The sequence below is a fragment of the Thunnus thynnus genome, chromosome 2, assembly GCF_963924715.1.
Source record: "Thunnus thynnus chromosome 2, fThuThy2.1, whole genome shotgun sequence".
Lineage (NCBI taxonomy): Eukaryota > Metazoa > Chordata > Actinopteri > Scombriformes > Scombridae > Thunnus > Thunnus thynnus.
Window position 1 is genome coordinate 10,190,667 of NC_089518.1, and position 14,913 is coordinate 10,205,579.

A 14,913-nucleotide genomic window follows, 5' to 3' on the forward strand; every position below is an offset into this window, starting at 1 on the left:
AAACTAACTATAAAAATGTTTTACTTAATATTCAGTTTAATATACAAAATTTAAAGTATTAATTATAATTCTTATAACCGTTCGCATGTTCTCATATTTTATATGAAAGGGCAACATCTGACCTTTTCACCAAAGATCCTCTGACAGATGCCGTTCTTTGCCAGCTTCTCCTTCACCTGCCTGGTCAGCTCAATGGTGTCCACCTCTCGATACATGTACAACTCATACTGCTCTGGAGTCAGTGGCGGCACAGTGGGCTTGAGGGCGCGGGGGATGTAGGCCGGGTAGTAAGACAGCCGTCCAGGGCCGGGGCCTGGCGACTCACCGCTCACCGACGTGTCTGACTCCACCTTCACTTCCACCGGCCGGCTCAGTACCAGCTCGTCCTCGGCGGCAGAGGCCTCCTCGCTGTTGGGGAGGCACTCCCCGTTCTCCAGACGAGGCCAGGGCCTAGGCAAAGCAGAGGGCCCGGAAGAAGAGGAAGACAGGGAGGGGGAAACAGAAGTGAAGGGCCGAGAGCTACCTCCGCCAATGAGACCCATCGGCCCCCGCTCCTGAGACCAGTGCTGGTCAAAGTAGGTGCCCGCTTCGCCGATCTCTGATTTGACCTTGCGAATGATGTTCTGGACAAAGGCGGCTGGGGAGAGAACGCTGAGGGGCGTCTGGGGGCTGTTGATGGGATTGGCCATGCAGACAGTAACACAGCCCCCCTCTTCTTGTTTGATGGAGATGGGTAAAGGAAGGCCCCTGGAGCGCTCCGGGGGCCCCAGACGTTCCACCTGAGCTCCTGAGCTGGCAGTTGAAGCCCTCCCACAGACCTCCATCTCCATTAGGGTCTGCTGCTGGGACTCCATCTCCCTCCTGGCCTGTTCTAGGATACTCTTTATGGTTTCGTCAGAACTGCTGCCCGCCCCGTTACTGCTTCTGCCTAAGGAGGCACTCAGAGATATCTTGCCATCACCTAGACAAGAAAGACTCACACGCTGACACTGATGCACACATTACCTTTTCAGTTTAGACGCATTAAAATAGTGATCGAAAATAAAAAATAGAAACATTATTGTCAATAAAAAATATCAATCACTATGGCTTTTAACTATGATGTATCACTAGCAGCTCACTCCTCACCTCCCCGCTGGGACTGGATCTCCTTCTTGGCCTGCTCCAGGATATTCCTAATGGCGTCGTCTGACCCAGTTTCAGGAGTTCGGATGCGCGGAGTGATGCTCCCTGTCACAGAGGGTAACAGAAAGAGATAGAGATAGAGAGAGAGCAGAGGGGAGGGGGTGAGTGGGATGGTTGATCAGAGAGCAGTTCCAAGGCTTTGCTTTTGACTGGTAGATCAATGGCTGCCTTTGAGCGCGTGCTGTCTGAGGTTGCAGTATACGGGAAGCTCAACTTTCAAAAGCTGTGAATCTAGGGAGAAAACAAAGTTTAAAAGTAACACTACAAACATGGCAGAGAAAGCTGTGAAGAAGTCAGGGATGAGGTCTTAGTAGATTAAGAAGTTTTAAACGTATACATGTCCAGGAGCTAAGCCACCAAAACAAGATGGCAGGAGTACATCTGCTTTAAAAACGTATAGGCAGATTGTATCTTCATACACTCGCAAATTTAACACTCTCAAAAGAACATCCTTTTATTTTATGACCTTGGTCTTATTTGATTAGCTTTGGCCATGATTCCCATATGATAACCTGGTGACACCTGTTTAACAACAGTATCTAAACCATTTATTCTCAGGACAAAATTCACAATATTTTCTTACTTTTCCACAAATCCCCTGAAAAGACCAAAACCAACAATGAATAGTCTCCATACATATTCTGACTTTCTCTCCCTGTCTGTGGCACTCCAAACTCATTGCTTTCTACTGAAGACAGAAATCATTAAAAATGGCTCACAAACATATAGTTTTATTTTTTTAAAAGGCACAGAGATTTACTAAAACAGCTGGACACTGTAGTTTTTAGTAAACATTACTAAAACAGTGGGGGACTACTGTTGCAGGGGACTATTTTCAGCTGCAGATTTATACAGATTTGGTGCTCTAGTGAGTATTTACTGCAGCAGGACAGTGTATGTAGGATTAACTCAAAATAAACTACAGCGTGTGTTTTCATGGTAATGAAGGAAAATGTCATTCAGTGCAACAGTATGGCTCACTGATGTGTTTTTATATACTTTTTAATGCAGCTCTACATAATTAGTGTATGGTTATCCATGATTGGGAAAGCACACAAAAACAAGAAAATGGTGATAGTAGAAAAGTTGGTTTTTCAATCTAATGGACTGCTGTAGACTGTAACCATTTTTGAGCAATCGTCGATGTGTTTTGGTACAGAGGAATTAGATAGGTCAGGCTTTGGATACACACATGGTACTTGTTACTAGGATCAATTCATTGTTGGTTTGGGTGTCTTCATGAGATTTGCTGGTAATAAGAAAAATATACCTGTCATTGTCAGTTTTCACTTTCAAGAAATTGGTTTGGAAAATATGGTTAAGGAGGAGACTAGTTTAAAACGTGTCTTGATTGCTCATGCCCCTTCCCCTATCGGTTCCTGCTTTTTCCCACCCGAACCTGTAGTCTGCATGTTTTTCTAATATTTTCTGTCCTGTTACGGTCTTATCCACTCACCTCTTTGGCGGACCTGGATGGTCCTAAGTGCCAGGATGTTCTGCTCATCAGAGAGGAACTGCTTCATCTTAATAAAGGGTTCTTTGCCTTTCACAGTCAGCTTCCTCCAGGGTTTGGGCCGGGCCAGGATCTCACTGACCGAGCCCTGGGAAAGGCCCAGCACATAGTGGCCAAACACACGCTGGCCAATGTTATGCTTCAGCAGCTGCTCTTTCACCTGGAAGGCAATCTCTGCCGTGTCCAATTGGTCCTCGTCCCCTGCAGTCGAGCTGCCGCTTTCAGACTGATCGCTGGGTAAGCCAGCGTCACCACTGCCTGCCCCCGCAGACCCTTGAGTGGCTGACATGAGGGCAACTTTGGCTGCATAGAGGGCGGTGGGAAAAGCCATTAGCCCCTCCTTTTTAAAGTGTGGGGAGAGGAGCTGCTTGTGGAGGAGGTGGTCTCCTGACAGTCGGTCTCCAGAGCACGGCGACACGGAGAAAGGACGAGGGAGATCATGGCTGGAGGAGGAGCCGTCAAGGGTGGGGGGGCCAGGGCTGGGGGAGGCACGGCCATCTGCCTGAGAGGAAGACGAGTGGGAAACGGGTGGCCTGCCTGTCTCTCTGCCTGCATCCTCAGACTGGTCATCATCTGGTGACAGAAAACACATGCTCACCAAACTTTATACATACACATACAGCTGCATGGCCTCTGCCGAGCAACCAAGAACAACTAATTGTTATCCAGCAAAGACGGATATTTCATGAATTAACTCACTTGCTTTCTAGCCTTGCAAACCCAGACTCAATTTTGCAGGCTCAGTTTATGCAAAGAGTCGACTCGAGAATCGATTGAGTCTGCCCAATGAGCAACAAGCAATCAGTGAAGTAAGGGGAGTTTTTAGAAGATGGCAAAACTCACTGCCTCAAAAAACTCTAGTACCTTGTGCTTAACTATAAAAACTAAATTATATAGACAGACATGAGACATGAGACATTTTACCATTGCTGTGCAAAATGCGGGCCTTATCCATCAGGTACTTGTGAGATGGAAGAAACGCCTCTTTATCCAGCAAAAGAGCCTCTGCAGCCTTGGCAGAATCCTATATACACACACACACACACACACACACACACAAAAGCTGTTAATTTTCGATTAATCAATCACAGTGGCTGTGGATATCCTTATAATGGATGACGATCATTGGTGCATTCAATGGCACTGCTGTAGTTATTCTTCCTTGACAACAAAAAAAAAACATTAAGAAGAAACCAAAGGTCTACTTTGATAAGAGGAAGTCACGGCTGTGTGAAACTGCTGTGTAAACAAGAAGCAGGAGAAAATATACCTGGGACGAGCTGCCATTGGCAGAAGCCAGCTTCATCACCTTTAGGATACTAGGGGCAGAAACAAAGATGCAAAGAAAGTCAAATTCTTGGATCCAAATTCAAATAATTATGAATGATTTACACATTCAGTCTACACCAAATTGTCACCTGAGTTCAGTTTTAATCTCTTCATAGTCCATCTGGGACTGCAGTTTAGCCTCTAATCTCTGAAATGGAAAAAACAGTGGAAGCAGTTCACATTAAAAAAAAAATTATCAGACTCACTGACAAGGTGTTCATCGCGTTCTGCCACTTCTTATGTGTCAGAGCCACTCACCTCAATAGCTTCTGTCTTATAGGCCAGCTGGCGTTCCAGCTCTAGGATCTGATTGGCTGAGGTCTCCTGAACTTCCTGTAATGTGAACTGCAGCCGCTGAATGTTTTCAAGAAGACGGAGGATTTCGCGGTCTTTAGCCAGCAAAGCAGCCTCCAGCTGGGAGGGCAACACCTCACTCTTCTCCTGACAGGGCGAGACGGAGACATGACAAAGGGTGTGAGAGGGAGAGGAGAAAAAAAGTGATAGAAGGAGTGAGGAGGAGAGGAAGTGTGAGAGGCTGGCTAGTGATTCACGACTTCCTCAGTGTTGATAAAATTCAGACAGCTAGAAAGTGAGAGAATTTGACTTCAGAGACGATGATCAGGTAACCACTAATGCTGCATTTTAACAGGCCACCACCCACAGAAACTTAAAAAAAACAAAAGAAAATCTGAAGGAGAAACATCATAACACTAAACATATTGTTGATTGACAGGTAATCTCTGGGGAATGAACGACAAAAATACCAAAGCACAATGCCAAAAATGAAAGAACAAGCATTTCACAGACCAATACACATCACTCTTACCCTGCTAGAGCCCTCTGCTGGATGGCAACTCCCTGTGGTGCCACTCTGACCACTGGCTAACTGCTCCTTTAGCCTCTCCACTTCTCTTTGGGCCATTTCTGCTCTCTGCACACAGACATGGTATCAGTGTGTTACAGTTTTCATAGACCAGCCACATCAATTGGCTAATGAGATGATCAAGGTGAGAGCATATACATAAATCAAAGGAGGCACCCTTGCTCTGAAATTTAGAGCTGACTGAAAACCTGAGCAAGGGCCTGAGCAGACGAATGCAGCCACGGGTTTATTCTGCTGAGGGGGCTGTTTAGTCAGCCCACTTTATTCCCCAAACTGTTTACCTGCTCTGTCACACCCGGTCTGCTAATTAATGATTCATTTTGAGAACATTTATCTAGGAGCTGCTGGCAGAGAGCAGCAGAGAGAGAAAAAGAGCGTGAGAGAGCGAAAAGCAGAGGGGAGAAGAAAGGAGCAGAAGAAAAGAGGTATCACCAGGATAGGAAGCAATCAAGGCAATGAGATAACGAAGAACCCTGGCGTTCGACGCTCCGGCATCAATCGCACTCGGCAGTCTCCTGTTCTCTGCTGAGTGGAGACGTGCTGCCACAGAGCGCCCACTGACGGGAGCTCGGGTTTACACTCGCTAATCACACGCTCAGGGGAGGGGAGTGTGGGGGGGGGGGGGGGGGGTGCACACAGGACGGAGGGTGTCTAATTAAAGCCAAGGCTTGATTACAGGAGTGATTACCTTAACGAAGGAGTATCTCAATCAAAGAAGTGTGGAGGAAGACTGTACTCACCTGGTTTGCCTTCTCAAGATTCGCCATGATGGCGTCGACCTCCTCGGCCCTGAAACACACACACCCAGGCAGAGTACCACAGGATTACTGAGGAGATACTTTCACTCTCAAATGAACAACAAACACACAAAAATCAAGCCCAACTGTTGTTGTAACACACCTTTTGCACTTTTTAAGTGGCCAAGGTTCTAGCAGTAATTGTAATTTTTATTATCTCCATATATGTATTTCAGGAAATTAGGAGTTTAATGCCGTTATCCAATCCATCCAGCTGTGACATGAGTCATGACCTTAAAATGCAAAAGTGCTGTGTGCGTGTATTTTTGAGACAGAATGAAGAACTCATTCTGCAGTCCTCTTTAGTCAGTTGAGATGTATTCACACACTGAGCGAAATCCTTGGTTTCTGTTTCAGTGCCTCTATTAACAATAACTAACTGAGCTTGTTGACTGCAGTGCAACACAGCTCATCCTGAAAATGGACCACAATCCTGAAGCTTTGGAACGGCTAACATCTCCATGGTAACAGGAGTGTCTCTAAATTGTGGGACTGTCTTGAAAATGTTAGATAGAACCAGGAATTCAGGAGAAGAAATACAATTTCTTAAAAGAAATTGAAATCTATCCAGTTTATGTCCTCTAATCTCAGGCGTACATCACTGTCCCTCTGCTGTACCACAAAGGGGATCTGGGTGAATGGATGAATGGCAATTTGTACCCTCCGTACTCTTTTGAGATTCAACTCCAACTTCCCTCCATACATCTAACAATCAGTCTAATTTAAACAGAAGCTCAGCAGGATTATTCATGAGGTTTGTTTGAAGTTCAACAGTTTCATTTTGCACACATGGGACCTGATTTTCAAAAGGTAGATAAGGATGAATTAATGAGGAAACTTTGATTGATTTAAATATGCACATAGGTTTCTCAAGTTTCAGGACACTGTGGTCCTTTTTACCAAAAGAAGAATTTGTTCAAGGAACATATTGGAGTTTTTTAAATCCAAATTAAACAAACTTAATTCGTCCGAACCCTTATCGTTCATGTTTGCACTTTAACTACTCCTATTGTCGCACAACAGGCTGCATAATTACCTAAAATTTTTAAAATCCAATAGAATCATTGTGTCACAAAGACTCAAGAAAGCAAAATACAATACTCCAATATTTCTACAGTAGGACGTGGAACCAGTCAGATACTGCAACTGTCTCAAACAAACCTATTCTTGGCATTAATGATCATCAGTGGTGTTTGGTGCAGCCCTGGTTTCAGAGGGTCTTGGCCATGCCCAGGTCCTATCAATAAGGCCAGGATAGATGGTGCCCAGCTGACAGCACACACTAACAGGTGTCAGCTCCACATTTAATGAACTTGTGCAGTACAGAAAATGTTTTGTATTGATTACCTGCTCAGCTACTCAAACCGAAGCAGACAAATAGTCTTTCTTATCAACATTGAGGAAACAGTCAGTGAGAGTAATAGAGCCATGCCCAGTGTTCAGAGGCTCGGGGTCAAGGAGGGATAACTGTAGTTGGAGCTCTGGGGTCAGTGGTGCTACTGTCCATGACAGCAATGTGACCAGGACAACACACACATACACACACACACACACACACACACATACACTGTATGACAAACCAGGTAATGAAGATGGCCTTTCAAAGTGCAGCTGTATGGGAAATGTAAGGCCAACCTGAAAAAGTGTCCAATCCAACAAAATGGATGGCAGTGGGTCCAGAAACATCAGTTCAATTGCGCCATGGATTAAGCCTGGGAGAAAATCCATTAGCAGCGGCTGACTGTGCTCTGGAGCACAACCCAAACAAAGGAGTGTTTACTTTGAATGTCTATCGACATCCTTCATACAAGCTCAGATTCATTTCAGGCATGCGGTGGATACATTGCGCTCAAAGACCAGGACAAGGTAGAGTGTTTTCTGAAGCAATCTTTAAATGGAGCAATTCTTCTTGAGGGCTGTCAAGGCCCAGCTGCCAGTGAAGGCAAACACAGACCTCTCTCATCGACCTGCATTAGTGGCTGAGTCACTCTCACTCACTGCCTTTACAATGGCATTCCTCAGCTCTACACTGGACATGAGTTTATGTAGGCAAAATAAAGAAGAGCGAATTCAGCACTCGAAATGCTCTAGTGTGGAAGGCCATAGAGATATTAGTGTGCGGCCACCTTGACTGGACAGAGAGGGGAGGGGGAGGTATGAAAAAGTTCTTCAGAAATAGATGGTACAGTAAACAGAAAATGTAAAATGAAACAGTTTCTTACTTGTTCGTCATCTCTTGGTTATATTTACACCGCAGGTCCAACAGCTCTGCCTGTGCAGTGTTCAAAGCTGTTGAGGCGAAGACAGGGAGAAGTGAGATATTAACTTCAAAAACAAAACACATGAACTTTGACCTTAAAGCTACATTACTGAATTTATTTGCCAGTACAGTTTTTAGATATATTATCATATTTTCCATATTTCAATTACAAGTCAGTTTTAGCTCAAATATAACCAATGTAGGGACACCCTTAACAGTCACAGAATTCATGGAAAGCTGATGTTAAACTTACATATGATATCATTTGGTAAAAATGTGATAGCTTTAACTTAAAGCTATGAAAACAAAGCAGCAGCGGAGCGGCTGTGTTGCAGTAGGGGGCACCATACTGCAATTATACAAGTATAGGCTCTTCAATATGTTGAAATTAAATTTAACAGCTATAGTGCGTGCCAGTGTTTAAACCACTTACATGAATGCAGAACCTTGATCTTCTCCTCGGCCTCTGATAGTCTGTCAGCCAAACTAGCATCAGCGCTTTCCTCCTCCTCCCTGAGAGAAGAAAGTCTGTCAGTTACTACACTGCATCATGTCCACACTATATGCAACTTTATGCTCTGAGACATAAAAATATGTTAATCCCAACCTACCCCTGCCTAGAAATGGCATATACAGAGTTCACAGACAAACTGAAATTTATGAATGTGGATGCATTTTAGGAGCCTTTCAGAGCACCATGTATGCATGATTGTTTTTGGCTAAATGGGGATATTTAGGCTTGTTTCTACTGGGTCACAGACAGAAAACAATTGATCCTACTTATTTATTGTTAAATCATTATAAGAATTGATGAATATTGTTGCCTTAAAAGAGTACTCCACCTATGTAGGATCAAAAAGGATCAAAACTGAGGCAGAAGAGACAGAAATATCATCTTTTTTTATTACATTTTTCTTTCTTGTCAAAACCTGGCGCCCACATTACCCACAATGTAACTCTACTCAATTTATTTGACTGTACAGATTCGGGTTTGTTATACTAGTAGCAGCTAATGTAGCCTGGAGCTGTCAGCCTCAAAGATGAGGAGCGGGCTACAGAGGTCTGATAACCTCACTTCTCTCTAACTCCACACCCCCAGATTTGTTTCATTTTCAAACTTGTAGTGTTCAGCCCCAACTGACGCTGAGGCAATTTATCAAACTTCACATAGCTCCCCCTTGAGCCACAAACGGCTTAATACAACTTTTTTTTCACCTGTGCAGTAGTACCCCCCAAGACCTGTAAACAGACCTTGATGTGTAAAATCAGTAGAGTTCCCCTTTAATGAGCATAAAAATTGGATTGGAAAATGGTTTGGGATATTAAAGGGTTACAATCTTCTTCTGTCTATCTAAAATAATTACTTCAGTAAACCTGTGTGGCTATGGAGGTTTATTCATCTCTTTTAAGAAATATAAATCTTGTATTAGCCAGAGGCAGCCAGCCGGCAGTGGTTCTCACCCTCGTTCGTCCTGTTCAGTTCGGTCCTGGCAGTTCTGCTGTGGGGAGCCAGGGGCCCCAGGAGTTGGTGTGCTGTTGGGGGTCATCAGGGAGGCTGGAGAGCTGGATTCTGGGGCGTCTCCTGTCACTGCTGCCCCTGAGGCTGCTGGGCCGTACTCTGTGGGTTCTGTGTGCATGGAAAGAGCTGCCATGGGTTTAACATTCACTGAGTGCTCTATAATTAACAAGGCAATATGATAAAATAATATAAAGCCCTCATAATGTGACTTTTAAAAAAATACTTTTCTAGATATTTTGGTACTATTCACAACATTCTCAAGACCTGGTGTATATAATTAACTTGCCAGCACTTCCAGACCTGCATTAAAAAATGTGTATTCCAAGTAGGGTGGCTCCCTAATGTGCATGATATTGGCCTGACCTGTCTTTTCAAGGCACTCCAGGTGTTTCTTCCAGTGCCCGCTGATCTCCCTCACCAGGGCCTTGCTGTCAGGGGCTGAACTCTGAAGCTGCTGCAGCCTTTCCTCCAGGGTGTGTGAGGCCTCCAGCACAGGAGCCGGATCTTTGAAAAACAGACACAAACAAATCTCTGTAGAAAGAACTACCAAGATTGACACGATATCCATACATTCCTATTTTTCAAAAAAAGCAAAATAACTGTTTTACTGTGTGCGCTGCCTGTAAAGCACATTACAGAGTTTTTTGCATCGCAGTTTCAACAGAGGCAGACTATTCCACTGAGACTTGTTTCCAAAGAGTGACTCTTAGACTTTCCCCACTCGGGCGCCTTTGAAAATTTCACAGGCTGGACCTAATGACACAAGCCTGGATCCGACCCTTCACATGTTCAGATATCAAGTCTAATGAGTCTTCTCATGTGCTGATAAATGGCAAAGAAGACAAAAAGATTGCCATGAATATGTGACGGAGTCTTAAGTTCCATGTATACACCTAGGCAAAGTGTAGAAAAAGTCTGCTCCTGAAAAGGGGGTAAAAAAAAAAAAGCAGGATTCTTTAGCACAACAGAGGAGCTGTTTTGCAATGCATGCGCAGCAGCACCGGGCCCATGGGGCCAACTAGGAGGCTGTTTCTCAACTAACAAGTCTCCTCTGTATCATTTGATCATTTAAATTATTATGCCAGGAATTCTCAGGAGGCAGCTCGGCACTCCACATCACAGGGCTGTTTTTAATCTTCCCCTTCCCTTTCTTCCCCTCCCGAAAAGTTCAACAGCTCAGAGAGAGAGAGCTGCTCCTGTTGTGTACCTGCCTGCCGAACACCAAAGGAGGTGACATCTAGTGCCAAAGCACAGAGAGGGAAGCTCAGGGGAGCTCCTTGACAAGGGGGGAGGCAAGATGTAGAGCCACGTGCACACACACGCACTCACACGCACACACACACACACCACAGCCCTTCAAAACTCTAAAAGAGGAGGAAAATCGCTGCTTTGCCGCACAAACTTTTCTCCCACAGCTTTCATCCGCTCATCTTAGACTTCTGTGTGGAACCCAATTGGATCCCTTCTTCAGTATGGGCACTGACTGAAGTGACTTTTCATAAGAAGTTGGAACCACAGACGTTTAAACTTTGCCAGATGCCACTGTGAGAATGCAAACTCTGAGCCGACAGGCCACAAAAATAAATGCTCATCAGAGACTCAAAACTTCTACGACGTGCAATTTGTTGAAATCCTGGCCATACATTGCAGCTCGCCATATCTGCATTTTCATCAGACAAACATTTTGGGCCATTTAATTGATTGAGCTATTTTTCCCAGGACCGTTTACAGTCAAACATTGTCTGCATTCATTGTTACACCAACTGTGGAGATATTGCATCAGTCACAAGGGACATCACTATTAAGAGCACAGCTCTTCTAAGACAAACAGGATGACTTAAAGCACTGCTATTCCATCGACCCACTGTCACAGAAATCACTTTATCAGCCTCTTTCCCATATATCCTTTCAACTTTTAATGATCAAAGGACAGAGATTATAGTAAGGGATCTCTCACACATGGACAAGCCAGGATTATCAATCAGTGGCAGGGGAGTAAAGTAAAGTCAAATTTAAAGTGAAGGGATATAATTTAAGTCTGTATACAAAATTAACCCCCGTCAAAGTAGAGCAGCAGGGATACTCTCAAAGGGCCAGGGATATACAGTTACTGAAGGAGAGTCCAGAAGGACTGCTGATAACTTTGGAAAATAAAGCTACTAATTGATGTAGTTCATAAGCAGCTGTGCGGCTTCTTTTTTGAGCGGCTCTGATGGTAAATCCACCAAATAAAACCTGGAATGGTGGAGGAATTCAACACTAATCCCGCCGCTCACATTTCTGCTCATCAAAAAATACAACACAGTTGACGAGGCATTATGTACATCAGGTGAGTCACATCACTCTCCATGCAAATAAACGCTTCAGTTTTTAATTCATACCTTATCTTAATCATGGATGATTGGATGTCTGCTCTGAGGTCATGATAACTGATCGGGCAACAGCACCTCGTTTAAGCTAATAAATCACAGGACATTTAATACATCATTTTCTCTGGTGAAACACAGGTCCAGCTCTGAAGGAATCGCAGCCACCGAGAGGAGCAGAGTGACACAGGAGGGTTCAATATCATCACCGGGAAAATGTGGAAATATCTGTTCACACACAATGAGAAATGTCTGCCATTAAATGATAATTCCAGTTTAATACAACTGGGGTCATATTTTTGTATTTTTGGACATCATTTCTATAAGTTATAATACAACTGTACCCACTAAAGTAATTGCTGAGATCTGGGAGCATTGCTACAAAGTCACATGGGGCAAGAAACAGCAGTCACACATAGCGTAATGTCGTCTGGGTCTCTTAAGTCTTAGAAAATAACCCAATATCTCTTCAGTGGCATCAGTTTGAACTATTATGTTTTTTTAATCTGTCTCTCACAAGTCAGGTTGAACTGTTTAACATTCACAGTTAAACAGTTCAGCCAAATTATCTAAACCAATGTATTTGGGGGTAAAATGAATGTGAGCACACCCAAAATGACGGTAATAACCTCTCATTACACGGGAAAATTGTTTGATCACAATCACTGCAAGTACAGTTGGTAATAGTTGGTATCAGGAAGTCAATCTGTTAACTGTAAATGGACAGTTTGGGTAATAATCTTACAGTTCGCATCCATTTTTTGTTCCAAATAAATTCTCTTGTGTTTCTTGCCACATTCGACTTTGTAGCAATGTCACCATGTTCCCAGATCTCAGAAATTAACAGAAATTTAGAAGAGAAATAAATAGACCATAAATAGAAAACAGAAAAAATGAACCTTTATTTAAAAGGATGGATATGTTAAGGCAAACCACAGATTGACTTTGAAATTAGTTTCATTTTTGTATACAGTGTATTGAAAAAGAAGTTTTTGCTCTTCACATAGTGTGGATTAGCTTCATCCCTAACTTGCTACTAGCCAACAAAAGTTACCAAAACTTTTAATTGTTTTTACACAATCTCTGCATTGATATTGAGTTTCATCACTTTTACTGAGCGGTAATGAGGCTGCCATCCTGTAGCTGCTTCCTTGTGGTCACTGAGTTGCTGTTTCTGTGCTATTGCACATCTCAAAGCAGGAGGCAGTTAGTGTATCTGGGTGAGCCTTCAGTCCATGGTGAGCGGAAGCCAAAGCCTGTCAGAGGCTGGATGGCTCAGTGGACTGCGGGTGGCACTGTGGAGGATGGTGCACAGGTTCAGGTGGGTGGGGGTGGACCAGGGTGGTGTGCGCCAAGACAAGCAGGTGTGTCAGGGCGGTCCGTCTTGGCCCTGTCAGCGATACACCATCATTAGGCGGTGTGGGCGCAGCAGGGTGCACCATTATGTCTCCCTGGGCCCTGTGTAATTACGCTCTGACATAATTAACCCAGCAAGCCCATTAGCCAAGCATTGGCTGGCTGAAGAGAGAAAAAAACGCTATAATTATTTGTTGTGCGCATGTTAATGAGGCCAGCTGTGTTCCCATCATACAACACGAACAAATTAATTTACAAGGCTGTGCTCCAAGGTTTTTTCTTTTCATTCAAAACAGTCTTGTTTTTTTCCTCTGAGTGGACTTCAAGGTCCATAAACACGCTCCGCTGCTGCTGCAACAAACAGTAACACTGCTGTAATATTGTTGTCAAGGACCAAAACTAGGTTGACAGAGCACTAAGTCTTTACTTTCACCTTGACAATGTAAAGTGATAAAGGTATGTAGAATAAAATGCCTGCCTTCTTTCTTCTACTTGTCAACGATTAGTTTTGATAGGAAATAACAGAATCTGCTTGCAACAAATTCATAAACATGACTTTTCTGTTTGTGGTGCATTTTAAACCAGTAGAGCATTTGATATTCAGATAGCAAACCTAAGACTCACTTTACCTTGATGTTGTGAAAGGATTGAGAAAATACTAAAATAAAAAGATAGGTGGAATGAAAAAAAAAAGATTGTGGGAAGCGGCGGCTTTTGTGTGTGAACAAAACAAAGCTGAAAGAGAAACTTCTTAACCTGCTCTTTTTCATTGCTGTTCCACGTCTTTGTCTGACAGACTGAAGGGCGGAGAAGGAATGACATCAATACCAAGACATTTTAAAGCTCAGAACAAAGAATGGAGCCAGAGCTAGATAGCATTTAAAATTAACACGAGATGCTGCAGTGAAAAAAAAGAAGTAACAATGACATCCAAACCAAACTTCACTCCAAATATTATACAAAAAAAAAAACCTACCTCTCATTCTTATTTATGAGACATGTAAGACAAATCACAAGGAATTAACGTCATCAAATACACCAGTCTATGTCTTTACATTTTGTAATCCCACAGTTACATCTTATCTGCACACACACACACACACACACACACACACACACACACACACACACACAGACATTCCTATACAAGCTCTCTTTTAAGAGCACACTCTCTCCTGGTCCCTCTGGGGTCTCCTACTCCACAGGGATCAGTTCGAGAGGCCCAGCTCTTTTATGAACATAATGCATTATTAAGCACCTCAAACATCTCCTGGGCCTTTGTTTATTACTGCTCTTATTAATCACTTGTGCATAATCTCGTCCCGCCCAGAGAGCTTTCATTCCCCATCAGCTTTTATACGCCCTTATTTTCCGACAGACCGCCACAAACGCACACAGCACTCCCGCTTCCCTCTCATCCTGACTGTAGGTACTCAGCTGCACAATTACAATAAAGCCAGCTCGCTGTGCCTTACAGGCCTCTCTCGCTGCTGCTTGCTTATGTTTATGGAGGGTTGAAGAAGGACAACTATTCTTTATGCATTTGAATGACTCTGAATTACTAAGGTCAGTGCGTTCTGTTCTGGTAATCTCATAGCCGAGGGAGACATCTGATGTGAATATGTAAGGGACTTACAACCATCTCATACCACAAGACAACATAAGACTTGATGTGACAAAAAGCTGCTTGTACTTGTGCTCTGCA

At 43.5% G+C, this 14,913-nt stretch overlaps 1 protein-coding gene across 1 annotated transcript in view; it reads right to left on the bottom strand.

The window, feature by feature from the left end:
- Positions 1 to 14,913, bottom strand: part of cux2b (cut-like homeobox 2b) — an 88,146-nt gene that overhangs the window by 7,665 nt on the left and 65,568 nt on the right. The window contains exons 5-17 of the mRNA XM_067602245.1: positions 9,850 to 9,990; positions 9,429 to 9,594; positions 8,401 to 8,480; positions 7,930 to 7,996; positions 5,651 to 5,699; positions 4,854 to 4,958; positions 4,286 to 4,468; positions 4,117 to 4,175; positions 3,969 to 4,017; positions 3,623 to 3,722; positions 2,642 to 3,271; positions 1,129 to 1,230; positions 123 to 961 (exon numbers count right to left, since the gene is read on the bottom strand). Of these exons, the coding sequence (XP_067458346.1) occupies positions 123 to 961; positions 1,129 to 1,230; positions 2,642 to 3,271; positions 3,623 to 3,722; positions 3,969 to 4,017; positions 4,117 to 4,175; positions 4,286 to 4,468; positions 4,854 to 4,958; positions 5,651 to 5,699; positions 7,930 to 7,996; positions 8,401 to 8,480; positions 9,429 to 9,594; positions 9,850 to 9,990 (2,570 nt within the window). The remainder of the gene's footprint in view (positions 1 to 122; positions 962 to 1,128; positions 1,231 to 2,641; positions 3,272 to 3,622; positions 3,723 to 3,968; positions 4,018 to 4,116; positions 4,176 to 4,285; positions 4,469 to 4,853; positions 4,959 to 5,650; positions 5,700 to 7,929; positions 7,997 to 8,400; positions 8,481 to 9,428; positions 9,595 to 9,849; positions 9,991 to 14,913) is intronic.